This window comes from Lentinus tigrinus, assembly GCF_003813185.1.
Source record: "Lentinus tigrinus ALCF2SS1-7 unplaced genomic scaffold L226scaffold_1, whole genome shotgun sequence".
Classification (NCBI taxonomy): Eukaryota; Fungi; Basidiomycota; class Agaricomycetes; order Polyporales; family Polyporaceae; genus Lentinus; species Lentinus tigrinus.
The window spans coordinates 1733338-1758647 of NW_027137910.1; the positions used below are offsets into that span (position 1 = coordinate 1733338).

The 25310-nt window shown below is 55.5% G+C and overlaps 11 protein-coding genes across 11 annotated transcripts; 4 read left to right on the top strand and 7 right to left on the bottom strand.

Annotated features, from left to right (window-relative positions):
- Positions 1–289: 289 nt before the first annotated feature.
- On the bottom strand, positions 290–2179 carry L226DRAFT_19829 (uncharacterized protein). Its single transcript, XM_067672801.1, has 2 exons — positions 1860–2179; positions 290–1800 (listed from the first exon to the last, which is right to left on the bottom strand). Exon 2 carries the CDS (start codon positions 1782–1784, stop codon positions 405–407), a length of 1380 nt encoding a protein of 459 aa, XP_067542786.1. The 5' UTR covers positions 1785–1800; positions 1860–2179; the 3' UTR covers positions 290–404.
- Positions 2180–2246: 67 nt separating this feature from the next.
- L226DRAFT_450310 (gamma-tubulin ring complex protein) lies at positions 2247–4611 on the bottom strand (the record flags this gene model as incomplete). Its single annotated transcript, XM_067674939.1, has 2 exons — positions 2247–3693; positions 3740–4611. 2 exons carry the CDS (start codon positions 4609–4611, stop codon positions 2247–2249), a joined length of 2319 nt encoding a protein of 772 aa, XP_067542787.1.
- A 141-nt stretch (positions 4612–4752) lies between these two features.
- On the top strand, positions 4753–6075 carry L226DRAFT_607381 (Nop52-domain-containing protein; the record flags this gene model as incomplete). The annotated part of the gene is made up of 5 exons (XM_067685795.1): positions 4753–4934; positions 4990–5103; positions 5162–5318; positions 5377–5508; positions 5568–6075. Exons 1-5 carry the CDS (start codon positions 4874–4876, stop codon positions 6073–6075), a joined length of 972 nt encoding a protein of 323 aa, XP_067542788.1. The 5' UTR covers positions 4753–4873.
- A 329-nt stretch (positions 6076–6404) lies between these two features.
- On the bottom strand, positions 6405–6745 carry L226DRAFT_564820 (uncharacterized protein; the record flags this gene model as incomplete). The annotated part of the gene is made up of 3 exons (XM_067683698.1): positions 6405–6522; positions 6581–6651; positions 6710–6745. The coding sequence occupies 3 exons, from the start codon at positions 6743–6745 to the stop codon at positions 6405–6407; spliced, it is 225 nt and encodes a 74-aa protein (XP_067542789.1).
- A 695-nt stretch (positions 6746–7440) lies between these two features.
- L226DRAFT_528405 (uncharacterized protein) lies at positions 7441–10000 on the bottom strand. The gene is made up of 7 exons (XM_067679350.1): positions 9005–10000; positions 8651–8866; positions 8257–8600; positions 8188–8204; positions 8103–8140; positions 7815–8040; positions 7441–7762 (listed from the first exon to the last, which is right to left on the bottom strand). Exons 1-7 carry the CDS (start codon positions 9945–9947, stop codon positions 7582–7584), a joined length of 1965 nt encoding a protein of 654 aa, XP_067542790.1. The 5' UTR covers positions 9948–10000; the 3' UTR covers positions 7441–7581.
- Positions 10001–10107: 107 nt separating this feature from the next.
- On the top strand, positions 10108–10874 carry L226DRAFT_528407 (transthyretin). The gene is made up of 4 exons (XM_067679351.1): positions 10108–10197; positions 10253–10358; positions 10415–10583; positions 10640–10874. Exons 1-4 carry the CDS (start codon positions 10170–10172, stop codon positions 10727–10729), a joined length of 393 nt encoding a protein of 130 aa, XP_067542791.1. The 5' UTR covers positions 10108–10169; the 3' UTR covers positions 10730–10874.
- Positions 10875–11020: 146 nt separating this feature from the next.
- Positions 11021–12228, bottom strand: L226DRAFT_564823 (uncharacterized protein; the record flags this gene model as incomplete). Its single annotated transcript, XM_067683699.1, has 4 exons — positions 11021–11385; positions 11452–11542; positions 11603–11953; positions 12037–12228. 4 exons carry the CDS (start codon positions 12226–12228, stop codon positions 11021–11023), a joined length of 999 nt encoding a protein of 332 aa, XP_067542792.1.
- A 516-nt stretch (positions 12229–12744) lies between these two features.
- On the bottom strand, positions 12745–13876 carry L226DRAFT_528408 (membrane-associated proteins in eicosanoid and glutathione metabolism). The gene is made up of 6 exons (XM_067679352.1): positions 13543–13876; positions 13373–13479; positions 13253–13315; positions 13031–13188; positions 12932–12977; positions 12745–12880 (listed from the first exon to the last, which is right to left on the bottom strand). Exons 1-6 carry the CDS (start codon positions 13569–13571, stop codon positions 12828–12830), a joined length of 456 nt encoding a protein of 151 aa, XP_067542793.1. The 5' UTR covers positions 13572–13876; the 3' UTR covers positions 12745–12827.
- Positions 13877–15034: 1158 nt separating this feature from the next.
- On the top strand, positions 15035–17091 carry L226DRAFT_607386 (glutamate-rich WD repeat containing). The gene is made up of 4 exons (XM_067685796.1): positions 15035–15327; positions 15381–15707; positions 15761–16451; positions 16503–17091. Exons 1-4 carry the CDS (start codon positions 15132–15134, stop codon positions 16834–16836), a joined length of 1548 nt encoding a protein of 515 aa, XP_067542794.1. The 5' UTR covers positions 15035–15131; the 3' UTR covers positions 16837–17091.
- On the bottom strand, positions 16952–18537 carry L226DRAFT_528410 (proteasome activator pa28 REG alpha beta subunit). Its single transcript, XM_067679353.1, has 11 exons — positions 18416–18537; positions 18260–18324; positions 18217–18219; positions 17843–18131; positions 17751–17788; positions 17670–17678; positions 17606–17619; positions 17537–17554; positions 17356–17486; positions 17187–17300; positions 16952–17124 (listed from the first exon to the last, which is right to left on the bottom strand). Exons 1-11 carry the CDS (start codon positions 18461–18463, stop codon positions 17083–17085), a joined length of 771 nt encoding a protein of 256 aa, XP_067542795.1. The 5' UTR covers positions 18464–18537; the 3' UTR covers positions 16952–17082.
- Positions 18538–18672: 135 nt separating this feature from the next.
- L226DRAFT_528411 (atypical/TAF1 protein kinase) lies at positions 18673–22867 on the top strand. The gene is made up of 13 exons (XM_067679354.1): positions 18673–18809; positions 18863–19319; positions 19373–19521; positions 19572–19848; positions 19899–20083; positions 20137–20457; positions 20509–20672; positions 20723–20972; positions 21027–21423; positions 21472–21982; positions 22035–22161; positions 22221–22257; positions 22351–22867. Exons 1-13 carry the CDS (start codon positions 18798–18800, stop codon positions 22659–22661), a joined length of 3198 nt encoding a protein of 1065 aa, XP_067542796.1. The 5' UTR covers positions 18673–18797; the 3' UTR covers positions 22662–22867.
- The last annotated feature ends 2443 nt before the right edge of the window (positions 22868–25310 follow it).

The window sequence follows — 25310 nt, forward strand, 5'->3', positions numbered from 1 at the left end:
AGACAATCATGCCGAAGATGATGCCGTCGAAGCTGCCAATGGAGAACCGGTCGAGCCGTGCGGCAACAGGGATGTCATCACGGCATATAGATAATGCAGTACGATGTCCTGCATGCACATCGCCGTTCACTGAGAGAAGATGTGCGACTCGGATGGATGTATGTCGTGCTGACGCGAAGGAAGATTGTCAGACCGTACGAGCGGCTATTTGTCGGACGTAACGGAACAGAGCCCGGGGCCGAGCCAAGGCAGTGACTTACTAACCACGCGGCTGTTCCATGGACAGCTTGCCTCAGAACGTCCTCCATCGCTATTCAGAGTTGTGCGTAATAGATGCGTAAGCAGTCATAACAACGACTGATACAAAGCTGAGGAGCCACGGTCCGAAACGTCCACGACCGAGGTTATATGTATCCTCCGCAGAACACCCTTAGACCCTCCATCGATATTTCCACTTGCAGCTCAGTAACATTGGGAGATACCTTCCTCACCTCAGTTTCGATGTTATCCTTAGCCTCTCCCAACGACTCTGTGTCGGACGATGGCTCCCAAAGGTAACCTAAAGCCAGAATGGCCAGGTTGCAATTCTCCTTGCTCCTCATCTGCAGGGTGTGCAGGAGCGCCGCGAAGTCGTCCTGGTCTCCATGAGGGTACCCCACGAGCTTTAGAGTGTCAAGACCGCGGCACGCGATCTCACCTGCATCCTCTTGTGGACACAACGCACGAAGGACAGCACGGGGGCTACTCATCGCGCGATCGGTGACGTAGAGCTTCCGTAAGTTGTACCGCCTCAAAGTGCTGAGCCAGTCTTCCATGTTCACCCGTGAGACATCCCCGTTGACAACGAGCGATTCGACCAACTGCTGGTCGCTCTCGAGCCCGTTATAGAAGAGCTCGGGAAGCCGCCGAATGGCCGCGCACAGGAGCGTCGGACGGGTGGCCAGGCCGTCTGGGATGGGAGGCGGCGCGCGAATCTCGAGGATAATGGTACCTCCTTGTTTGTTCGTACCGATGACCTTCAGGTTATCCGTGAACTCGACCAAGACCTGGGACACCTGCTCGAGGATTGGCAGATTCACCTTGTAGGGCGCAGCGGGGAACTCGACATAGGGTGTAGGAGTGAGCATCTGGAACAGGGGACCGACATCGGCAGGGAATACGGGGCAAGACGCAATGAAGTGCGACCGCACATTGGGTGGGAGGATGAGGCGCGTGAGGAGGCAACGGACCGCATCGGGCGAGTCTTCGACCACGAAGTTCTTCAGCCTTGGCGGGAGAGCAACCGGGAGGGCAGGGCTGCCGGGCAGCAAGTCGACGGTGAAGATGCGCATGTAGTGGTGAAGGCAAAGCTCTGAGAGAGAACTCCATGTCCCCATCGCCATCAGAAGGGCATGCACGTTGACGCATGGAGCCAACGGACGACTCGCCCGTAGCTCCAGCCGCTGCAGATGATCGAATCCGTAACTCAGGTCAGACGGAAGGAACCCGTCAATGGTCAAAGTCTCGAGCTTCGGGTATTCGCTCGGGGTGAGATGGAAGAGTTGATACTGCCCGAGCGAGCCTCCGGGTGCCACAACGCTAATGATCAGATCTTCAAGAAGGAGCCTGACTTCGCTAAGCAACTTCGGGACATTGTTCGCGGCCATGGAATCCATGGATTGTTCGTCAACGGCGAGTGATTGCACTCGCATCTTGCGAGTGCGAATGTCACGAAGAGCGATAGTCGCGTTAGCATATTCAATCGGGGCCGGATGACCGTTGAGGAACTCGACGCGCACGGGCATGAGTGATCCTATGTGACTAAAGGCCTGTGGCATTAGTATAGTCCAAGGTGTCAACTACCAAAAAATGACACTCGCCTGAGGTTTCGTGGGGTATTACGGGGCAGGTGAGAGTAGAGTGAGGCGGGGAAAGGGGAGAGGGGGGATATTGATACAGTATATCTACAATCCACATTGTTTGTGAATTGGGACAGGTGGCGACTCTGTGGCCATGTCAATCAAAGGTGGCAGGGTAAAGCGATCCAGCTTTCTGAAGCGGGGCAACAGGTGCTTGGATGCCACGCCACTGTGCGCCGGCCGGGCAACACAAGACTGACTGCGTACCAGACAATGACACTCCCACGCGCAACCCACGAGCATTGACATCGAGTATCCCTATGGCAATGGTAAGTCGAGCACTGTGCGCATACATATGCTGCCCACCTTTTGCAATGCTCGCACAATACCGAACCATATCCATCCCGCCTATGCCAGACCACCCTGCCTCAGTATATCCTCCTCGCCGGCATGTACATTGTCCTGGGGACGTCTCCTAGCTCTTGGCTTTGAGAACTGGCCGTTGAAGTCCAAGCGCAGGAGGAGCCGCTCGACATGCCTGCGGACCTCCTCGTACCCTTCAAGACGCTTCCCGCGACGCGCCCGCACGAATGTATTAAATCCAAGACCAAGGCCAGTTGTGTTGCCCATGATACCAGTCGTGCTTGCGTTGTAGATCACGGACTTCGTGGCGTCCGAGGTGGCCGAGAACGGCTGTAGTGTCGTCGAGAGTGAGAGCTGCTCGTAGAACGCGTCGAGCAGCATATGCAGGGTTTCATCGATCTCGCCGACAATGGCGTACCGCTCGGAGACCATGTCTCCGACTCTGTTCTCCCGCGTGGCGATACTCCCCTCGAATAACAGGGCTGGAAGGACGTCACCACCCCACCGCTCGATCTGGGCAGCGAATCGCTCGCAGACCTCTAGGATCATCCGAATGATATTGGTCAACGCGGGGTTGGAGAGCAGACTCCCTGTAACTAGTCGCTCCAGGTACGTCGTGTGTATGCCCCGGAGTGTCGTGAAGTCCAGTGGCGGGATGCCCGAAGACAAGTTTGACGCCGTACTTTGTGACGGGTGGAAAGTCGAAGTCTTCGATGTACCCAACGGCACGGAGGGCCCTCCGTCTACTCCTCCACCAGAACCCAGCCCCGCGGCTGTACCCGACCCTGTCATCTGTCGACCAATCCCATTGGATGGTCGCCCAGACAGTAGCCCCTTCAGCCTCCGGAACTCCACGTCCACAACGTCTGTCATGACATATCCCAACAATGTGTCGAGGAACCAGTTCATCTCCCTCACGACGCCCCAGCCGCACCTCAGTAACTGCTTTCTTGCTTCGAGGTCTTCCGCGGTACCACCCTCTCCCAGTCCAGTCCATCGCCTTCGTGCGCGCTGGGCATTTGACAAAGCCGTCCAGCATGTATGTATGCGCGTGTGGGTCTTTCGTAGGGCGGAGAGGTAAGAGAAGAGAGCAGCATAGATTTGCAAGTCTGACGTGTGGAGGAAGAGGTTCAGCGGCCATGTGACGTTGTACATGAGTATGAGCGGAGTGCCGAGGAGAAGGTCATCGAACGTGGTGGGTTCGGCGGGGCTGGAGAGGGAGGATGAAAGGTCCTTGGCAGGTGCGGCTGCCAGAGAAGGTAGAAGCGGCCGGATCGGTCCCGCGGGAAGACGGAAGTGAAGGTGCGCAAGCGACGGATCCTGTTGGGCGGTAGTGCCCAAGGAAGCACGTAGGAGGGCGAGGTGCAGGTCCTGTTCGCGGATCATCGTACTTGGAACCGACTTGCCAGTGAGTCGAGACAGCTTCAGCCTCTCGATTTCACGAATGAGGGACAAGGCAAACTCTCCGTTGCGTAGAAGGAAGTAGTTTGCTCTGCACTAACATTAGGTCCAACTCGGCTGAAGGGCAAGGCACGTACAATGATTCCACCGCCTCGTCGACATCCTTGTGGGTGAGCACATTCAGCCACAACCACTCGCTCACGGCGGTCCTGATGTTTGCGACGACGTGGTCGAACGCATACTGGTCTTGGGGCAACACTGCGGTAAGCAACTTGATATGCTCCTTGGCCAAGTCCTGAGGAAACTGCTTCTCCCATTTTGCAGCTTTCACGGTACCGATGGCGCGCCCAACATAGGTTATCGACTCGCGAGATTGGGTAGATACGCAAGAGGGAGCAGCCCCTTCAACGAGGACGTATTTCTCATCCGCAAGGGGATCGTGTGCCGACAACGTACCGTGAATCAAAAGAGCCTGCAATTGCGCAATCCAAACATGTTGGACAGCTTCTGACAGCCGGGCGTATATGGCGGAAACACGGTGTATCCCAGTCTTGGAGCGTGTCAGGAGGAGATCGATGAGCGGGCCCGGTTTCCACTGCTCCTGTGCTTGCAGTTCATCGACCAACGTTTCAAGGGACGCAAGAGGCGCGTCCCATTCTGAAAAGATTGCCCTGAGAGAAGATAGAGGCACGAATGACCCACTCGCGACAAGACTGCTATCCCTTTGTAGCACCTTGGCCTCCGTCTCCACCACCAACACTTCGTACTCGTCTTTCAAGATTTGGTTGAGGGTCGCGCACAGAGCAGAGACATAGCGAGAGGAAGGTCGTGCGAGAGTCGTACACGCATGCTTGATCTTGCGGTAGCGCAAAGCGATCTGGCCAAGGGATTCAAGGCACTGTTCTTCGCCCGGATGGAGGAGAGGTGCGAAGGCGGGATGGACGGTGTGGTCGGTGGGAAAGAGGGAGGATTTGTGGCCAGCGAGGACGAGTAGCACCTCAGCAATCATGACAGAGCAGGAATAAGAGGGCGGGGGTGTTGTGTCGGTCAACACGAACGACGGCGCTCACTCGCACCTCGCAGTGGACGCGACGCGTGTGATCGAGATCTCGACGCGCCTCCGACAAAACCGGAAAAACTTTCTGTTCACCACCACTACGCGGCCGCTCTACTCGTTCCATCGCTATATACACTCTCTCCAACTCTCTCGCTCTTGTTGCCGTCCAGATAATCGTATCTGGTTGGCTCTGAGAGTCTGCAACATAGGCCTCATGGCATCCGAAACTGCATCAACCAGCGGCCCTCCCATGGGCAAATACCTTGCTTCCACCGGTATGTCTATGGACTCCAGGCGTTGGGATGCCCATAGTGACCAACACATATTAAGACAAGAAGACAAGGGATAAGGCTATCAAAAACCTTGCTGCGTTCCTGTCCGACTCCTCGCGCGAACCATTACCCAAGTCGGAGATGACGAAACTATGGAAGGGCGTATTCTACTGTGCGTCTCCCACTTTGACGGTACCCTCACTGGCCGGTCTAAATGGCATCTTTGTCAGGCTTTTGGATGTCAGACAAGCCACTTGTACAACAGGCTCTCGCGTGTGAGATTGCGGACATCATCCTGGCGATCTCAAATATTACCGTGTCTCTGGCATTCTTGCGAGGGTTCTGGGAGTCCACCGTCAAGGAGTGGAACACCATTGACCGACTACGGTATGTCCCCTTACATATCATGTGCTTCGTGTGTTGCTGACCGCGGAGGTCACTATAGTATCGACAAGTACTACATGCTCATACGCCGCTTCGTGAACGCTTCGTTTCGCCTCCTTATCCGGACAGGCTGGGATCCGGAGGCATGTAGAGAATACAATTCCATCTTGACAGACCGTGGAGGACCACTTTGGTGAGCACCCATCATCGTCTGAATGTCGTTTCGGAGCTGTTCAACTCAAGCCACGCTAGCCCTGATGATCCCCGTGTGCCCACGAGTCTCGCATATCACCTCTCCGACATCTACCTCGAAGAGTTGGACAAAGCTCTCGGTGTCCCGCCCGTCGAGTCACCGCTTCCCGCTCCTCTTTCCGCGCTCCTCTCGCCATTCTTCATCCTCGCAGCCCGCACCCCTACCATAGTCACATATCAACGCATACAATCTGCATTATTCGACCCACTGCTCACCGCCTTCGCTGTACAAGAAGAATCCGATGAGCCTCCATCTCGCAAACGTCCCCGTTTGTCTTCTTCAGCCCTCCCGAGCCTCGTGTCCAACGCATGCAATTCCAATCCGACAGACGAAGGCCCTGTCAGCCGTGCTCAGCTCCGGATAACACTTCTCAAGCAGATGTTCGACACTGCAAGCAAGCCAGAGACGCGCGACGCAAACCGTCGGAGACTCTATGCGCTCTGGAAAGAAAACATGGAAGACAACGAAGATGGTTCAGGCTCAGGCACAGAGGTAGATGGTAGTTAGCTGTGTTGCGTTGTGATAATAATAATACATCGTTATGCTTCATGTACAAATGATGAGACTGATTTCGTCCGCGCTTCCAAACCAGCAAGCCCGAGAATACGATCCGGTCCATCGGGCCGTAGAACTTCCCGTATCTTACACCCGTTCTCCCTCTTCGACGGCGGTTATTAGATGATTACTTGGCGTATGCGGAGCGGTTGCCTGCGTCGTCTGCTAGCGCCCCACTTCGCTGTCCACTCTTACTATCAACACCCTCCTAGTCCCATATTATGCCGTCGTTGAGCACGGGCACGATGAGCGAGCAGTCGCCGACCCAATGCACCGGCAGTCTAGTGGGCGTGACCAAGAGTCTGGGCGACGTGGACGGGCTGGACTTCGTGCGGGCCAAAACGGGCACGGCCGATGTAGCCCTTGGGTATCGCTGAGGGAAGGGGTCCCGCGATAAGGCTGAAAGGGAGCGTAGTAGGTAAGAATGGGATGTGAGACGAGAAAAGAATAGGAGAACCTTGGCTTCTTCCACTGGGTATAGACAAAGAACGCGAGACCCGCCTCGAGCGTGGTGAAGAGGATGAGTGACTGCAGGATGCACTTGGTGAGTACCACCGGCATTGAAACACTCTGAGGCGAGACTTACCGGAGCGCGAGAAACGATGAGAGGGGGGAGAGCCATGGCGAGTAGTGGTTAGGTTTGAGATGGGGAGAAGTTGGAGCGGTGGTTGGTTTGAGATGGGGAGAAGTTGGAGTGGGGTGGGTTTGAGCGGAGGGGTGCTCGCGAATATGAGATGAGAAGTGAGTAACCGATCAACAGAGGTGCTCTGGGTTGATGAGGGTCAGTTGGGGCCAGATGTCCAACCTTATATACCAAGCTCGCCGCCCGCACAACTGTGTGCCACTGATAGAGAGTTGCGCTCGCCTGGCATGCGACCCCGAGGACGGTGCAAGTCGGAACACACAGACCCACCTAGGACCTCCGAGCCCGCCATAGACCTGCTGTGGAATGGCAGCGGCATAGGATATCTGGTCCGCCCGGAGAGGCAACCTGTGTGTGCGGGAAGAGTCTCGGCGATCGCGGGCGGCCCAGTCGCGATCACGTGGCGGTCGAAAGACGTTCTGGCCGAAAGCGGCACCTCTAGAATCATCCTCCGGCGCCACCCACAAGGTTAAACAAGCCGCGCCGTTGGGCTGGCAAGCCTGGACAGCAGGGTCGCTGAGGCTGGACGAAGTCTATGCTAATTGACGGATCAGTCAGGCGCCCTCCGAAGAGTCTCACCACCTTTCATTATCCTTTACGGGATAATGACGCAAGTGCTGCAACTCGCATGGATATCACAAGTCAGGCCTGTTCAGGCGAGCCGACACCGGTTTCACCCTACCGACCAGAGCTACATAGAGATATAAGGCGCGGAGTGCAATAACAATACTGTAGTACAAAGCTAACCCCAGGCCAGGAACAACCATGCGGTGCGGATCTGTGAAATATCTGAATAAGTAGCGGAGGTAATGGTGTTACAAGTCCGGGAGTTCTCTTGTGATCAACCTCTTCCATGTGCTCTCTCTCCACCACTCGTTCATGCTGTCGATGCGCTCCCAGAGGTTTTCCTCGTCGAGGCCGTATATCTCGTACTTGCCATTATTGAGCAGTCGGCCCTCCCGTTTCGCAACTTCCAATGCGGCCTTGTTCTCCCCTCTGAAGGCGATGTGAGTAGCTTCGGGCGGGAAAAGCAAACTCAGTGACAAACCTAAGAAGCTCCAGTAGCTCCTTCTTCTCTGGGAAGAACAATCGTGGCTCTAGAACGCCAAGTATCCCTAACGCCGCACGGTAGAGGAAGGCATCTCCCTCGAGGATTATTACGTCCCACACTCGCGCACATGCTTCAAATGGTAGGTGATCCAAGAAGAGAGGCACCAGCCAGTCGGGTAAGTACGCTGCAGGCGAGACTTGGTGTTGTTTGAAGTTGAAGTAGACTGCAAGCGGCATGGGCGGTCAGAGGATGCAAGTAAATGCGCTGTATGCATCGTATACGCACTCTTGGGCATGCCATCAGCAAGCAAAGTATCGAAGATCCTGCTCGTGATCAGTGTATACATCACTCACTAATTCAGTGAAGTTACCTGTAGTATGCCTCCACCTAGATCTCCGCTTGTCAAGGCCCAGCATTTCCATAGAGGGACTCCACTCACATCATCCTTCGATGCCATACCGCCGTAGAATGACCGCAGACAGTGTCGTTCAAGCAAGTTCCGCATAACAATGAATCCTTGCTGTGACGGCATGTTGAGCAGAATCATAGCTGCGATCTTCGCGACTCCAACAACGTATCCCAGGCCTTCGTCCGAGCGCGCGACGACCCAAGCACATAACATGTCCTTCAGATCCTGATAGAGCGGGCCCTTCTCGGGCGCGAAGAGGTGTATTGAGGGTAGCGTCGTCGCGATGTCATCCTCAAGCATGCCCAGGACTGTTGTTGGGAATGAACCTGATGCTAATGCTCTCTTCGCTCTTGACAAGCAGGTCTTGAAGGAGTCTGGTATAACGTGAACCCTCCATGCGCGAAAAGAGGCCCCGCAGGCATACCTTTGCTCAACGCGAGGGGGTTCCCAACTGCAGCTTGCCACATTGGGGCTCGTAGCTTAGTAGGGATGCCTTGCCACCACAGCCTACGCAGTTGGGGATCTCGGTGCACTACGGTCCAGTCGGGGACGATCTCGCGCTCCCAGATACCAAACGACTCCTCTATGCGCCGTTCCCGCGCTAGTCGTCGTTCCTGGAGCGCTTTCCGTCGCTTCTCCTCTATCGGCACCATGATTCAAGTGCATATACACGGCGAGTTTGCGGAGATGGGGGGGGCGACAGGACAATGAGCATAGACTACGTTAATGAACTTTCATTCGTAAGGCAGAAGACGGCCGGCGGACCGAGTGCACTCACCTGCTTCCCGGCTGTGCTTCATCATCACCTCCCAATCATGCAGATGTTTTCGGTCCTCCGCGCGGGGCTTTGGTGGAAGCCATGTTGGTCGCGTCTTACTGATGACCTTGTCAAGCATGCTCGGACCGACGGATTTGGATGGTCGGTGCCTTGCTGTGGGCGTTGGGGGCTCAACAATCTTCGCCGTAGTAGGGGTGGGGAGTGATGACGAGGAAGGGAGAGGAAGAGCGGAAGTCGAGGCCGCGACTGCATGGGATGGCGAGAGGTTGAGAGGTGAAGGTGGACCCTTCGTGCGGAACTCCTCATGCGACGCTGCATACTGCGGATGAGGCATGGGATCGTGGTCCATCGAGGAACGCGTCTCTCCGGAGGAGCGGGGGGACTGTGAGCCTAGGTGGACCTCCTTCGCTACAGCCTCTGATGCGGACAAGTCTATCTGCACCGCAGGGTAGTCTGCCTGGACTTCTTCAGGCTCGTCATGTTGTTCGGGAGGAGGGGGTGGAAGCTTTGGCTCGTCGGCCAAGGAGACCTGAGAGAATTCGGATGAAAGGGGGACATCGTATAGTGAATCCTGGTGCGACGACGTTTGCGAGTCATGATGCGTCAACGGTGGTGTCTGTGGGGGGGACGGTGGAGGAGAGTCGTGGCTGGCGTCGATGTCGAATGTGGAGACGGACGCGTCTGGGTCGACAGAGTATCCGATCTTCGCGACAATGTCTTCCGTGTTGATGTCCACTCCGTCCCAGCTATTCACGCCTGGCAAGCCGCGCATATTCTTCGCGAGCTCTTCCCGGATCGCAGCGGGAGAGAATTCGGGCACGTCGATGTCTTCGTCTTCCTCAAAGGCGTCATCGTTGAACGAGAACCCAGCGGCAGGAACATGCTTTGTGACGATGTCCATGTGGTGCACGCCGGGCTCGTCGTCGTCCGAGTGATGGTCCATGGAGAGTATGGAGACCACGAAGAGTCAGGGAAGCTGGAGAAGACGTTGCTGTGTAGATTGTTGAGCGCGGGGCCTCCGCTGCGACACTTACTATAATTAAGCTCGGAGACGCGACTCCGGAGACCTCGGCCCGTCCCAATCGAGATGAGACGCGTTCGGTGGACGCGTCCGACGCTGTCCTTGACGTCGTCCACAGCGGCCACGACAATACCGCCGGCGGGCATGTCCAAATCTCCAGTCACCTGCCATGGTGCGTGCACATACACAGTTGAGCCCGGCAATGAGGACCAACAACGCCGCCACAGTCCTTGACTCCTCCATCGGGAAGCCTGCTGCAGGAGTCCCCGTACAACTGCAAGAGCTGAATTCGACTGAAGATCCTACCGCGGGATTCAACGTGCTGGCAGATGGGTATGTCTATCTGCGATTTTGACAGATGACAACAGGGTGCTGATGTGCTGTTGAAGGGTGACCGACTATGATGGTCGCTGTATGCAGCTTTACCCAGAGGCTGGCCCGGGGCAAAAGAGAGAAGATCTGATCAAACTGCAAGCCGGAAAACTCTACAAAGTCGTATTCAAGACCAAGGACTACTTCGAAAGCGTCGGGCGGAAGTGCTTCTACCCATGGGTCGAGGTCTGGAACTGATACTTTACACCCGACCGCCCCCTCTGCTCACATGCTCTTCCTAGATCACCTTCGAGGTCCAGAGTCCGACGGAACACCACCACATACCTCTTCTTATCAGTCCATACTCGTATACGACATATCGCGGAAGTTGAACCAAAGCGATGCCCCAGAGGTGTTCGACATCGCTGAATGTGCAGTATAAGTGTACACCTTGTACAGTACTCTAGCTATGGACTGGATATGAGATACGAGCGTGCAATGACCAATATACAGTTGCGGCAACTAGCGATACAAATACAAGTGTTCTCGATATACACATGCGAGCATGGGATGCATGCCACAAGACGAGGATAGAGACGATGCAGCGGATCTAAGTTACGTACAGTACTTCCGGGGTTCCATGAAATGATGAACGGAAAGGCGGGTGCGGATAAGACTCATGATCATCCTATACTCAGTCCGCCCACGCCTTCTTCAGCACCGTCGATCTCTCGCTCTCCTTCCCGACGGGATCTAGTCATAGGACGTAGCACGGGGCTGGCCAGCCCGATCTGTGCACGGAGAGTTGGGCTTGAGAGCACGCTGGCGGATGCAGACCCGAAGCTCTGGCGCGCGGACCAGTACGAACTGGAGCCTGGTACGATAGGCGACGACGATCCGGAATGGACGCCATTGGGAATGGGAATCGGTATGGGCATAGAGAGACGAGGAGCGCCGCGCCCGTTGAACGCCTCCCGTAGGTGTGAGATGGATGGTGACACGGCGCGCCGTTTGGCCGCAGTGGGATATGGGTCGTAGCGGTCATCGACTGCATAGTAACGGTAGTCAGTTCTGGACACCAGGCACGAAATGCGCGCAGACTGACTAGACATACGTTTCCGTTTGTTGTTCCTCACAGCGCTGGTCGTTGGGGGAGGTGTATAGCGCCATGAAGATATGATGGGGGAAGAGACCGCAGAAGAAGGCTGTCCGCGCCCAGCATGAGCATCGCGCATGCGTAAGAGGGATATGTTGAGGGCATTTACCATGTCAACGTCCATCGCAACTCCGAGCGGGCTTTCCAACATAGATAGTTCGTCCCCGTTGATGCTTTGCGCCGGGGTGACCGGCTTGGTCGCGGCAGCAGATTCGTTGTATGCAAAGGGCACAGAGTCCTCCAGCTCTTCGTCGTCGCTTGGCGTGGATTCGCGCTGTGGCTCTTCGCCATATGCCTCCTCGGGGTACCGGCCACGGTCAGACGCGCCGCGAGGCGTGCGCGGGTTTGTAGGCGAGTCGCTAAACGAGGCCAGCATGCGCTGGAACTGCGCTTCTGACCTCACCTCGTTCTCTTGCGTGTGGGAGTCGGCCACGAGCGCGAGTATTCGCGGTACTCGGACCTGTTTGCGGACACGCATGAGCATGATGACAGGGACAATGATGAAGTGGGGGCGAGCGAGAAACGGGAGAAGGAAGAACTTACAGAATGAGACAGCTTACGGTGATGTACGCGCATTGGGGGTGCATCCTCGTTGCCTGAACTTGAACTCGAGGCGGAGGTCATGCGAGGCGGCGTGCGTGGACGGCTAGTCTTCATGCTCGTGTCGCTTTCCGTGTCGATCTGCGGACCGGGCAGAAGGGGCGTGGCATTTCCTGAGTCGCTGTCCGTCGACATCTTATCTCTGTCGCTCTCCGAGTCCTCACCTGTCCCGCTGGAACTATGCCTTCGTGTGAAGGACGACACCAACGGACTATGGAGGCGGTTATCGGGTGCCGGTTGGTTTACGCGTGCTCCTAGCAGACTCGGCCGGCGCAGCCTAAGCAGAAAAGGACTGAGGTCATCTGAGGCAGATGGGGGCAGTGAGGCCGAAGGAGACGATGGCAAGGCAAAATCCGAGGATGAGGTGGGCAAGGAAGGGCGGGAAATAGACATTGTGGGTCGTTCTGGAAGATTGCTCATCGCAGCTTGGTTACAGAGGAAATGATTGAGCGTTGAGTCGGGCAGGATGGATATGCATCGATATTTGAGAGCAAGGTGGATGAAAGGTGGTTGTTCAGAGTGACGGTGAGAGTGGTGGTTGGGGCTCCTTCGAATATACAAGCGCCCATGACCTACGGCAAGGAGACGGCGGCCAGGACCGGCCTATTCAGTGCTTGATTGTCGGACACACTTCGATGATTGCTAATGTTCAGCGTACCACGGACTACAACAACTAAACAAGCCACTATATAATTATTAGGATCTCGTTGTAAATTACAGAGAGTCCAGTTCTTTCACAGCGCCTTGAGAAGGGAGACGACACTCGCAGTGGACAGGCCGACAATACCTAGCGAACTCCATCAGCAAATACATACGAGGCAATAGCGATTGCACTTACCCATCAAAGAAAGAGCACCGATAGGGCCAGCCCCGAGCATGTTACGCTGGACAGGACCAAGTTAGAGGTGTATAGGGAGCAATTATCTTGGATGCTCACCTTCTTGGGATCGCCGGTAGAGTAACCAATGGTGTATATAACCCGGGAGAGTATCCACATACCACCCAGGGTAGCGGCAGCAATGGGGTACTTTAATCCAGAGACGAGAGTGCCGGTGAGGACGACCGGGAGCACCTCCAGGGTATTTTGGTGAGCCCCTAATTTGTCGGATACAGTCAGTCATGCACAAGCCCTGGGAACCTTACATGACTCGGCACTTACGCTGGGTGCAGTTGAAGGCGTACGCGGCCTGGTTAGCAGCGACCTCCGACTTCTCGGCATATACTGGCATCGCAGACGGATCAACATCGAGCCTGTCACGCCGAGGGACGCACAGTTTACCTTGTGGGTATTCGACCTTTGCGGCTCCGCGAGCACGGCCCACCTTGACCGTCTGCCAAACGAGCAGGTAGAAAGTGGAGACGGCGGTGGCGACCGGATACACAAACCTGGGCACACGAATGAGGTATGCGTCAGACTCCAGATGGTGTCGACTCTGAAACGAGACTTACTCTTTAGGCAGAACAATGCCGGAGGACATGTTGTGCAGTATTGGAGATCGTCAGAAGTTGAAGGTTGAACTGGTCGCGAGGGATGCGGACCAAGTGCGCCAGGAAGGCGGGGCCTTTATACGTCGGTCCCCAGGGAAAGGAGCCAGTCGGAAAGCCGGTAATCATCGACGCGTCAGCGCCACGGCTGGGGACTCGTCTTTCCAATCATTCGGAATTGCCACGTACTGCTGGGACCGCAATCAAGTGACGACAAATCCCCAGACCGCCGGCAGTGGAAGTTCGAGTGACTTCCGACAGAACAGGACTACCTGTCCGCGGACAGCGCGTTGCGCCAACTTCCACCACGCCCGCATCCTGTATGAGTATTATTGCGACTGCCAGGGGGTTCTAAAGCGTGCGATACACTTCTGGAGTGCCGTGGCGGAAGGACATAGAGGGGCAAGGCTGCCACGGGACCCAGCCGCCTCTTCACTACGCCGCAGGCCAGTCCCGATCCCGCTTCTTTCGGAATTCCCACTGTGCCTCGCGCACGTGCCGCCCAGAAATACAATCGGGCCCTTCCAATGGGGAGAGGCAGCCCCTACTATTTCGACGGCCAGCGTCTATCAACAGATTCGGCGTCTACACGGGGCTGATAGCGGCGAGATCTTGAGAATCTCATCTTATCAATGTTCAGACGAGAGATCCTGCTTGCCGAGAGGACTGCTCGATGGTCGTTGACGTTAGGACCACTCCCTGTCAGTATTTGAGTAGAAAAGCACTACGTATAAATGAGATAATGTTGCTTGATTATTCTTGAACTTCTTGGTACACGCAGGATCCTTAATGCTCGGGTTATGGGCTGAAAACTATGCAAGACTGCGGTCACGTGCTCCGAGCGGAGAACATGCCCCAATTAAGACATCATCTTCCGAGTACATTTACACTACGGGAAGCGACAGACAGATATGTGTATGTATTTACGTTGTCTCAAGTGTTCTATCTGAAGAAATCAGTGTGGTACTGGGCAGGAGAACCAAGTCAATCGCCAGTACCATGGGCGTTTAAGGGCCTGTGGCTGACGATCACGAACCCGATGCGACTGTTCTGCAGTCCGCTTTCGACGATGATCTCAATAAATATCTATCACATCTTGTTAAGAAGGATTGTACCTGTGATTTGTCCAAACCGATTGTCAGTGAATGGGGTTCAAGGATAGAAACTGCAAGAACATGAATTCGGCTGTCCCCAGATGTTACGATTTACACACCTTAGAGTCATCGACCAGACAATCGGTTTGGACAATTTTCCATAAATCATTATCCATTAAGAATGGGCGATGTTTGAGCGTTATCGGGAGGCAATAGCGGACTGCAGAAAAAACGACCACTTCTTCAGCCACTCAAATGCGCGTCTATGTGATCTTCTACTAGGAGATGCACTCGGCAACTCGGCATGGCCCATCTGGTTTATCACAATGGCTTAGACGCGTGTCCGCGCGCTAACGTTTTCTCGCAGGGCGTTGCTGCTCCCCACTTCCAAAATTTGGGCCGAGCAGATCAAGCGCCCATTCGCTTTCTGAGCCTTCAGCTGCGTTATACAGCTTCACTATGTCGAAACGATCGGTCACAGAGGTTCAGGCGTCCTCAACGTCTCAACAAGAGCCCCGAAAGACACCACGATCGGAGTCCAAACAAAAGGAACATGCCGTAGACGATGAGATGGGCGAGTTTGAGGACGGATGGGAGGATGAGTACGAGAGCGACGAAGAGGTCGTAGATGCTGAGTCGGGGAAGGCTGAGGACGGTATGCGCACCAACTCATAGAGCATCTGGGATATGACTGACTCTGGCTCGCAGGTATGGACGTAGACGATGAGGTCCTTCCCGCAATCGAGGAGTCCGAAGAGCAGCCTCCTGCACCCGATGTCTACATACCGGGCGTTCACCGGCTAGAAAAGGACGAGATCCTGGAGCCTGATGACTCGGTGTACATTATGCGACACAATATGTCCGTAAATTGGCCGTGTCTTTCATTCGACGTCCTCCGAGACAATCTCGGCGACCAGAGGCAACGGTACCCCGCAACCGCCTACATCGTAGCTGGGACGCAAGCGGATGTTGCGAAAAATAACGAAGTTTCCGTGTACAAGATGAGTTCTCTCCAGAAGACGCAGAAGGAGAATGGTACGGACATTTCTGACTCCTCCGCTTCTTCGCCGTACTCATATCCGATGTAGATTCTGATGACGAAGAGGACGATGACGACGACGCGCTAGACGAAGATCCTCTCCTTGAATACCGCTCTATTCCCCACCTCGGCGGCGTAAACCGTATCCGTGCCCAACCTCTTCCCGCATCCTCTCCCCTCCCACCCGTTTCACAACCCTACTATGTCGCGAGCTGGTCCGAAACCGGCAAAGTGCATATATGGGATGTCCGGCCACTTATTGAGGCCCTCGACGTCCCCGGCTACACTATCGACAAGTCCCGCACCCACGCACCCGCGTTCACCGTCAACTCACACTCAGCGGAAGGCTTCGCGATGGACTGGGCCTCCTCCGGTGGAGCCAACCCGTCCGGGCTGCGCTTGCTTACCGGCGATATACACTCAAAGATCTATCTGACGACGACAACCGCTACCGGATTTAACACTCTCGGACAGCCGTTCACATCGCACACATCCAGCATCGAAGACCTGCAATGGAGTCCCTCCGAGCCAACTGTCTTCGCGTCCTGTTCGGCAGACCAGAGCGTACAGATCTGGGACGTCAGGATGAAAGGACGGCAGAGTGTCGCAGGTATCGAGAAGGCGCACCAGAGCGACGTAAACGTGATTAGCTGGAACCGCGCAACGACGTACCTCTTGCTGAGCGGTGGAGACGAGGGCGGGATCAAGGTCTGGGATCTCCGGAACGTCAAGAAGAAGGGGTAAGCATCTCCTCGCTGGAATATCGCTTCCTGGCTGATGGAATTCTTCAGGACATCCGCACCAGATCCGTCGCCTGTAGCCGCATACAACTGGCACAGCGCACCCATCACGTCCATCGAGTGGCATCCCACAGAAGACTCCATCTTCGCCGCTTCCGGTGCCGATGAACAGGTCACGCTTTGGGATCTTGCAGTCGAACAGGACGACGAGGAGACAGGCGCGATGGACTCGACAGAGGGTGGTCGGGAGGTTCCACCACAGTTGCTATTTGTGCACCAGGGTCAGAAGGACGTCAAGGAAATCCATTGGCACCCGCAAATCCCCGGAGCGGTGATCAGCACAGCGTACGACGGCTTTAACGTCTTCAAAACGATCTCTGTATGATCGAACCATAGCGCGAGTTGTACGTAGGAGGTTTTTACGCCGCGGAGAGCTGTGTCTCTCGACGCGAGCATGTATCGTCAGCATCTCACCAATACTGTAGCATGGCATATAAGGCCCTGGTCCAGGGTGCAATATAGGACTTGGATATAGAGTAAGAGTGTCCGATATGTTACAGTCCTACATACATAGTCTAGAGTGCAGCATCCACGATCAAGAGGTCAAGACATGGGGGATATCTCACGTAACTCAGTACATGGAGGTCGCGTTGTTGCCCTTCGGAGAGCGAATCTGCGACACAAAGTATGGATGATTCAGTATGACTGCGTTTATAGTGTGAACTTAGGACATACCTTGTCCATGTTCTTGTGCAAGATGTCTGTCAAGATGGCGTAGATAGAGCGCAGATCGTACAGGTTCTGGCGAGCAACATAGAGTTGCTTCTCATCGTGCTCCTTGAGCGCGAGCTAGAGGCCAGTCAGAAGGTGTTATGAGTAACAGTACATTGCGCACAGCACGTACCGTGTAATCATCCAAGTGCGGGTACTTCATGATCTTACTACAGATCTTCGCGCGGGTGAGATAGTCCTGACGACCGGCGTCCCGGAGGTTATATGCGCTCTCTTGGGAGCGATGCAGCTCCGACAACACATCTAACGGTAGGTTATGGCACGGACCGGGTCAAGTGAGATGTAGAACTAACCTTCCTGGATCTGAACGCCTGATACGACCATGAGCATTGGAAAATGCGGGGATGATTTGAAGTACTCACCAAAGTTGTCGCCGCTACATTCTCTGTCAGTCCAGTACGCAAGTAGATCTCGGTGCGAACTCACTCTTCAATCCTGAGGAGTTGTAGTAATGAGGTCAGCGGATGACTGGTGCGCGAAGACCTGGATCACAGCTTTCCAACTCACTTTGGCATGGAGAGGTTGATCCATAACTTGACCTTGTCCTGAGATGGGCGTAAGTTGCTTGCTGTAGATTTGAAGCCAAAGGCAGCACGCACACAAAGCTCCGCGAGTAATTCGCACTCTCGCTTGAGCTGATCGTGGATTGCAACATTGTGCTTATTGGAGACCATGTGGGCGGGGTTCTTCACGTGGCGGTAGTCTGGCGTCGCGGCGACACCAGCGCCGTTAACAGCATCTCCAGAGTCCAGCTTCCGCTTCTTGTTCTCGTGGTCGGCAGAAGACGTCGGTGCCGGGTAGACAGTAAGGTCCGTGCTATGCGGCGCGTGTGTTAGGTGGAATGGTGATGATGGGTCGAATGTGGAGTCTATGAGCTTTTGTAGCTCTCTATCGACCAATCCGTGAGCACTGAGTTGGTGTATAACCCGCCACTGCCATATGTGGCATACTCACAGGACCTGCGATGAGCGGCAGGTAAGCGAACGGTGTACCTCTGGGAAGACGACTGCGCGCGCACCTTCTGCGGAAACGTCTTATAAACAACCTCCTCAGCAGCTGCAGCTGCACTAGCGCGGAAGGTCTGCATGCAATGCAGATGTCGGGGGTCAGTCTCAGGCATACTACGCGTCATACTACACCGTACGCCGCGCGGGCAGACCGTAGGTACGCACCTCAAGGCCCTTCTTGGTCTCACTGTCTACGTTCAGCTTGCGCGACATATGGACTTGAGTTTGGAGACTGGTTCGCTATGACGAATGAGAGGAAATGTCGTGGCACAGGAATGTAGCAGGCGTGGTGGAGGAGACAGACGGCCTCTCGCGCCCCAGGGAACGACCCAGCGCGCGAGCGCCCATTTCGATCGCGAGTGACACGTGCTTTGTAAGCGCCCATGCTCGGGACTGACAGTGACGAGGGTCTTGACCACAACCAGTATTTACACTTACCCGCTTCTCGTCGTGTTCTCTCTGCTGGGATCACCGCTCTCGACTGTCTGCTAGCTTGATTCTTACTGTCTGCACGCTTGAGGGAGCCACTTACAAGCCACGTCTCGTCATGTCTGGCCAGGTACGCCACGAATCCCGTTCTTCGTCATTCTGTTTCTGACAAGTCTACTGTAGGATGAGGACAGCGTCATCGCTACCCTCACTGGCTTCTCGTTGAATAATGTTCTCTCCGGTCTTGATCTACCAACGGGCCCTGGCCTTTCCAATCAGCTCGGTATATCTGGGGTCCCCGCTCTCAGTGCCAAACAGATCTACAACGACAAGTGGGATGAGGAGGAGGATGTTGCGGTAGGGCCTGGTGAGGGTCAGGACTGGGAAGATGAGGTGGACCGGGAGCTGGCCGAGGAGGAGGAAGATGAACCAACCGGGCATGTTAAGATGGAGGTGGAGTCTCCTGTGCAGATGGGTCAGAGGCAGAAACGCAAGCGCATTGTTCGGCGAGTGGTCGAACGGCCGAAGAGCGTCTACGAGAGATTTCCTAGCTTTCAAAAGGACAAGATCCTGGACTTTACGGAACTGTTCAGAGGTGTAACTGTGCAGAAGTCTCGTGTAGTAAGACGACCATTCACAGGTACGTATTATTGCTTGGTGGCTCGTCCCTTCTATTAGCTTACCCCCACCTAGTCGAGTCCGTGTATCCGAAGAAGAGGGATGTACCAAAGAACTTCCTCCAAGCTATAGTCGGAGACGCAGAACGTCAGGTACAGAGCAAGCGCGTGGAACAGGCAGTGGCCTCAGGCGACGTGGAATACCACCTCAGGAGGGCTCTCGAGGTAAGCGCGAAAGAGCATAGGATTACATTAACCTCATTCAGCTCTTGCAGTCACAGACGGGCGAGGGACCAAGCTCGCTACCCTTTGATGATCGGTCGTTCGACCTTGTCAATATCACCAACTGGAACGAGAAGATCGTCTGGGAGCCAACAGGAGAGGATTCCAAGCCTCTGCTTCCCGAGAGCAATCTTGCCACACCACTGAACAAGACTCTTGAGTCGGGCGCCTGGACGCAGAGCATCATCTGGGGACCACGGGAGCCGTTCAGAGATTTCAGTCAGCTTGAGCTGCACGAGCAAGATCTTGTTCAGGAAGAGCGGCCACAAAGTAAGTATATGAATTTGGTAGGTCAATCACCGGGTCTCATTTGCATACAGCACAAGAGGTCGCTCGGCCAAGGAAGCGGATCCGGACAGACACTCTGCCGAAGGACAAGTTCAATATCTCTAACGATCAATTCTACGAGGTATCGAAGGAAGGTGGTCGCCACCGCGTCCGGCAAACCTTTGGTCAGCTCGTTGTGGAGCACGCATATCCTGCACAGAAGCTGCAGCTTCCTTTCGTAAGCCTACTGGTTCTCAACCCCTTGTTCACTCACCGAGACGTCCCTCGTAGTACAAGACACGGCTATCCAAGCAGGAAGCACGTTCTTTTCACAGGCCCGCTCTCCAATTCCCCTCGAATATCGAGATCCACTTCGCCAAGGTCCGCACAGCGAAGAAGAAGAAGGACAGGGCAGGTCGCAAAGTCGGCAAGGGCGGAGACATTGGCGAAGGGTTGCATCGAACTGGTGACCTCAGTCTACGCGATACCAGCAACTTCGTGCTATGGGAGTTCTCAGAGGAGCATCCTCCTATCATCTCCAACTTCGGCATGGGCAGTATCCTGGTCAACTATTATCGCAAAAAGAGCGAAAAAGACGACCATATACCCAAGGTGCGTGTTGTCGGTCAAGCTCACGGTAATCCGGTACTGAGTGGGGCGCAGTACGATCTGGGGGAGCCCATAGTCATCGAGCCTCAAGACGAGTCTCCGTTCATGAAGTTTGGCTACGTCTATCCTGGTCAGACCGTGCCTTCTCTGTACAACAACCTGATCCGTGCTCCGCTGTTCAGACAAAAGGCGTACCCAACCGATTTCCTGGTCATTTGGTGAGTCTGGAAGCTAGTTAGACTTATCGGGATGCTGACATCACCTATAGCACGACAGTGAAGGGCGAAGCGAAGTACTACATCAGGGAGATCCCCAATCTCTTTGTGGTCGGTCAAACCTACCCAGTCACTGAGGTTCCTGGTCCGCACTCGCGCAAGATCACAAACACTATCAAGCTGCGCTTGCAAATAATAGCCTTCAAGCTACTGGAGAAGAGTACGGAGAAGCGGCTGAAGATTTCGCGGTTGATGAAGTACTTCCCCGACCAGAATGAGCTGCAGATGCGGCAGCGCTTGAAGGTAGGCTCTCCTCCAGTTTTTCGATCACGGGGCTGGCTCAACGTCGCCCTTCAGGAATTCATGGAGTACCATAGGCGGGGGCCGCACCAAGGATTCTGGCGGCTGAAGGAGAAGTGGACGATCCCTTCTGACGCCGACATGCTGAAGATGGTGACGCCAGAGCAGGTCGTCCTGTCCGAGAGCATGCAGGTTGGCCAACGGCACCTCCAGGACTCCGGGTACAGCTTCAGCGGCGAGGTGGCCGAGGAGGACGAAGGCAACCTGTCAATCGAGCAACAGCTCGCGCCGTGGATTACGACCAAGAACTTCTTATTCGCGACACAGGCGAAGGCGATGTTGAAGCTGCACGGAGAGGGTGACCCCACTGGTCGTGGCGAGGCCTTCAGCTTCATCCGTGTCTCCATGAAGGACATCTTCGTGAAGGCCGGTGAGGACTACGAGCAGAAACTCGGTATGTCGCCCCGACGCGGTCATAGACGTTGACTAACCTGCCATGCAGCCGAGGCCGAGAGCCGGCCGAAGTCTGCTCACCGGTACAACGTCGCTGAGCAGCAGCAGATCTACAAGTCCGAGATTGAGCGCATATGGAAAGCCCAGTTCAATTCCCTGAGCCGGAAGGACGAGCCCGAGCTATCGGATAACGAGGAAGACAAGAAGCCGGTGGAAAAGGAGAAGAAACCGATGCGCAAGCAGTCGATGTTCGATGTGTATACCCCTGCACAGTCGCCAATGGCCCACCCGGAGACACCAGGACCGGGATCGCCAACGTACAGCCGGGCATCGTCGCTCGCGCGCGACATAGTCCGAGATGGCAGTCTTGGCCCTGATGCACGGCGTGTGCTGAGGATCAAGCGGTTCATCGACGGCGAGTGGAAGACCGAGATAGTGCGGGATGCTGCAGTGATCGCGGCATACGTGAAGAAACGGCAAGTCATCGAAGAGGAGAACACGACCGCCGATGCTCTCGCTCCCACTGGTGATGCTGACCGAGATAGACGAGCCAAGAAGAGGTATGCCGTGACCAGCTGACTGGTGTGGGGAATGTACTGACTCCATTCTCAGGATCGAGGAAGAGATAGCACGCATGAAGAAGAACCAGGAACGACGGCTGCACAGGAAGAACGCGAAAATTGTCAAGGAAGGCGGGACACCATTGCAGCTCGGCCGCCCCATGAAGGCGGACACGACGGTGAGTGCTGTCCATCGGCGTCCGGGTCAATGTATTGTCGTGCTCACACTCCACTCAAGCGTCGTTGTGGCCACTGTGGGCAGATTGGGCACATGAGTGAGTTCCAAGCCCTGCTTCTCGCTCTAATTCGCGTCAGGCGCTCACCGCTTCTCTTTCTTTGGCGCTCTTCCCCCCGCCCTTCCGCCGCAGAAACCAACCGCAAGTGTCCACGTTGGGCCGAGTTCAACCAAGGAACTCCGCCGCTCCCCACGACCTCTGCGACGAGCCCGCCTGCGACGTCCCCAACGGGAACGGGGAGCTTCTCGTTCGGCTCTGGATCAGACAGCCTGTTCTCACCTGGGGCTTCGAGCTCGCTGCGGCCGGGCCCCTTCGCAGGATCCCATGGGCCTTCCCCGCTCGCGACCAGTCCGCCGATGGTTCCGATGGAGGAGGATGATGGAGAGGTGCCTGCGACGCCATCCGGCGCCCCCAAAATTAAGCTCACGCTCAAGAAGTCCTGAGTGGGACAATTGTGCGCTGCGGCCCTTTGGCTGGTTGACCGATGACCGGTCTCGCTGCGGTTGTGTTGCAGCGATGCAAGTATGCTGCTCGGACTAGGGGTCTCTGCTGTTATCTCATATCTTGCTGTACATTATTCTACCTCTGTCGCCGATTGTTGTAGCTATAGTATCTGCGTTTCTGTATCCTCCATGTCCCCATGTCCCTGTGCCTGCTGCCTGAGAGTGTCTTGGTTTACGGTTCCTTGGCCGGAATCTGCAACATCATCGCCCATGGCCATGGATGCGGTCGTCCGTTTGTTCCTTCCCGCCGGCTCCCCGTCCTCGGGTCAATGCCCATGGACGAGCATTTTTGCGGAGGCTTGGACGGACCATACATTTCTCTCGTATTTTTGGACGTGGGTGCCGAGCACCGACGACAATGTGGAACGTACGCTTGGGTATCACCGCTGGGACCCTGCCGGCTGCCTTGGGCACGCGGCATGTAACCACACCGGACAGTCCGGCGGAAGGAAGACGCGAACGACCTTCGTTCTTGCGAAACGACAGTGTGGGCAGCTCCACGGGCATCAGATACGGTATTCAATGGACGAGTTCCGGTCGGTCGGTGCGCCATCGTACCCGGGGCAGAGGAACGTAAAGACCGACGCTTCCATAACCACGACTCGAGGGCGGTGTGTCAGTGTTCTCGGGACTCTTGCGAAACCAAGGCGCGCACCTCCCTGGGGAATTTGATTCGACGTATTAATGGGCGAGCTCCGGTTGGTCGGTGCACCGTTGTACCCGGGGCAGAGGAACGTAAGGAACCATGCTTCCATAACCACGGGTCGAAGACTGTGTGTCAGTGTTCTCGGGACGAGTGAGAGAGGTGCGCCTGCCCAAGCATGTTTGAGGTCCCATGTGCGCGCAGCGGCTGTGCGGGAGCCGTGTATGATCCCTTGGTTAACGTTAAGTCTGATGGGCCCTGACGCGGTTCGTTCCCGTGGCGCGTGCGAGTCCGAGGAGTTGAGTTATTCATTGTACGGATGACCGGATGTTCCGCGAACGGTGTTGGTTGACAAAAGAACGCTCGACTGGGTTAGATGACTGTGGTAAGTTTAGACCTTGGGAGCGACAAAATGGATGCAATACTACCCACAAGGAATTTCGATGGCGAAAGCCGTGTACTATCTTCCGGGAAGGCATGCGAATATTCATGCAACATGCCGCTCCAGCACAGAGCCGCAACAGTGCACGCCCGAGTCTGCGCCGTTCTGCGGCGCAGAGACCTGCAACTTAAGCTGGCAGCCAAGCAGGAAGAGAATTGCGGTGCAGGGGAGAGCATGCAGTGCGGTAGATCCCCGACGCCAAGGGGACCAGTCAGATCTCGATCGGACACCCCGATCGTGGGTGCTGCGCGTCCACTTGGCATACTTGGTTGAGTTAAACACAGGCTTGACATCCTTCTGCCCCTCCCTTACGTTAACGCAGAGGCCCCAGTCGGGTCTGTCGTTTCGCATGAAATTACGCAAGGTTCTACCACACACAAGCACTCCACAAGCATTGGCATGCGGTCATATTCAATGTTCGCCCTCTCGTCATACCCACAGGATGTCCGACCGCATCCGCGTTGGAGACAACATCTTCCTGCAGAAGCGAGCTTGTGCCATTCAGTGCCCTGACTCGCCATCGTCGAATGCTCCGTGGACTCCCGTGTCAACGTAAGGCTTCTGCCAACTTTGTGTGAAGATTCCGAAGGGCCCCGTCGCGCGCATCGGTTGTCCCCCTTCTCCCGAACCCTTTGAATACTCACCGTAGTGTCGGTACAAGAAACGACAATCTCACGAGCTGTCCCGGATGGTGGGGTCGGGGAAGCATGGGCTAACCGACGAGCTGCGGCACTTCCTGGAGAGACCGAAAGGCAAGAGTCGCGTTTCCACATTTGTGGAAAGCACACAAACACGCTCGTGCACGCGGCGCGTGTGCATGATGGCTGCCGCCGATGAGAACGAGGCGAGCAGCGGAGCATTCTGACATCGAAACGGCTGTGAAGCTGGAAAAGAATTCGCAGTAACCCAGGAAGGTGTGCCGGGTTACAACGGAGGTAAGTCGATTGCACTCCACGAGACTACATGCGAGAAACTCGAGAGCGGCTACGTCAGAGGCGAGTGAATTTGCAGAATGCAGGGAATCCGGACCTCGGCTGTTCTGCTTGGCACTCTGCATTGTGTCCAGGGCATCTTCGGCATACAGCCCACTTGGCACGTCTCGCTGGGCACGCTCGGGACCGACGTGCCAGCTATGAGGGGCATAGGGGACGTGTCAGAGGCGTTGCAGTTGTCTCTGCGGTTGTAGGCGATGTGCAAACCACACAAAGATGCAAGAAGAGAACGATGAAGTGTGCGAGAGAGGACGGAGAACGAGAAATACCCAGGAGGCGCCGCGTGTGTGAGTGCGTAGTCGGGCATTACGTATCTGTGCCAAGGGGTGCCAAGCCCTAGAGGAGATTGTCTTGGCACCGAACACTCTGCCAAGAGATCGACATCGGCGACAGAGCTTAAAGAGACTACTTATCCGCTCCGCCATGTCTCCAGACTCCTTCCCCCATCTCGTCCCGCTCTCCGCCCTCGAGCACTCCCTGCACCGCGCTCTCTATCCCTTCGACTTTCTCGA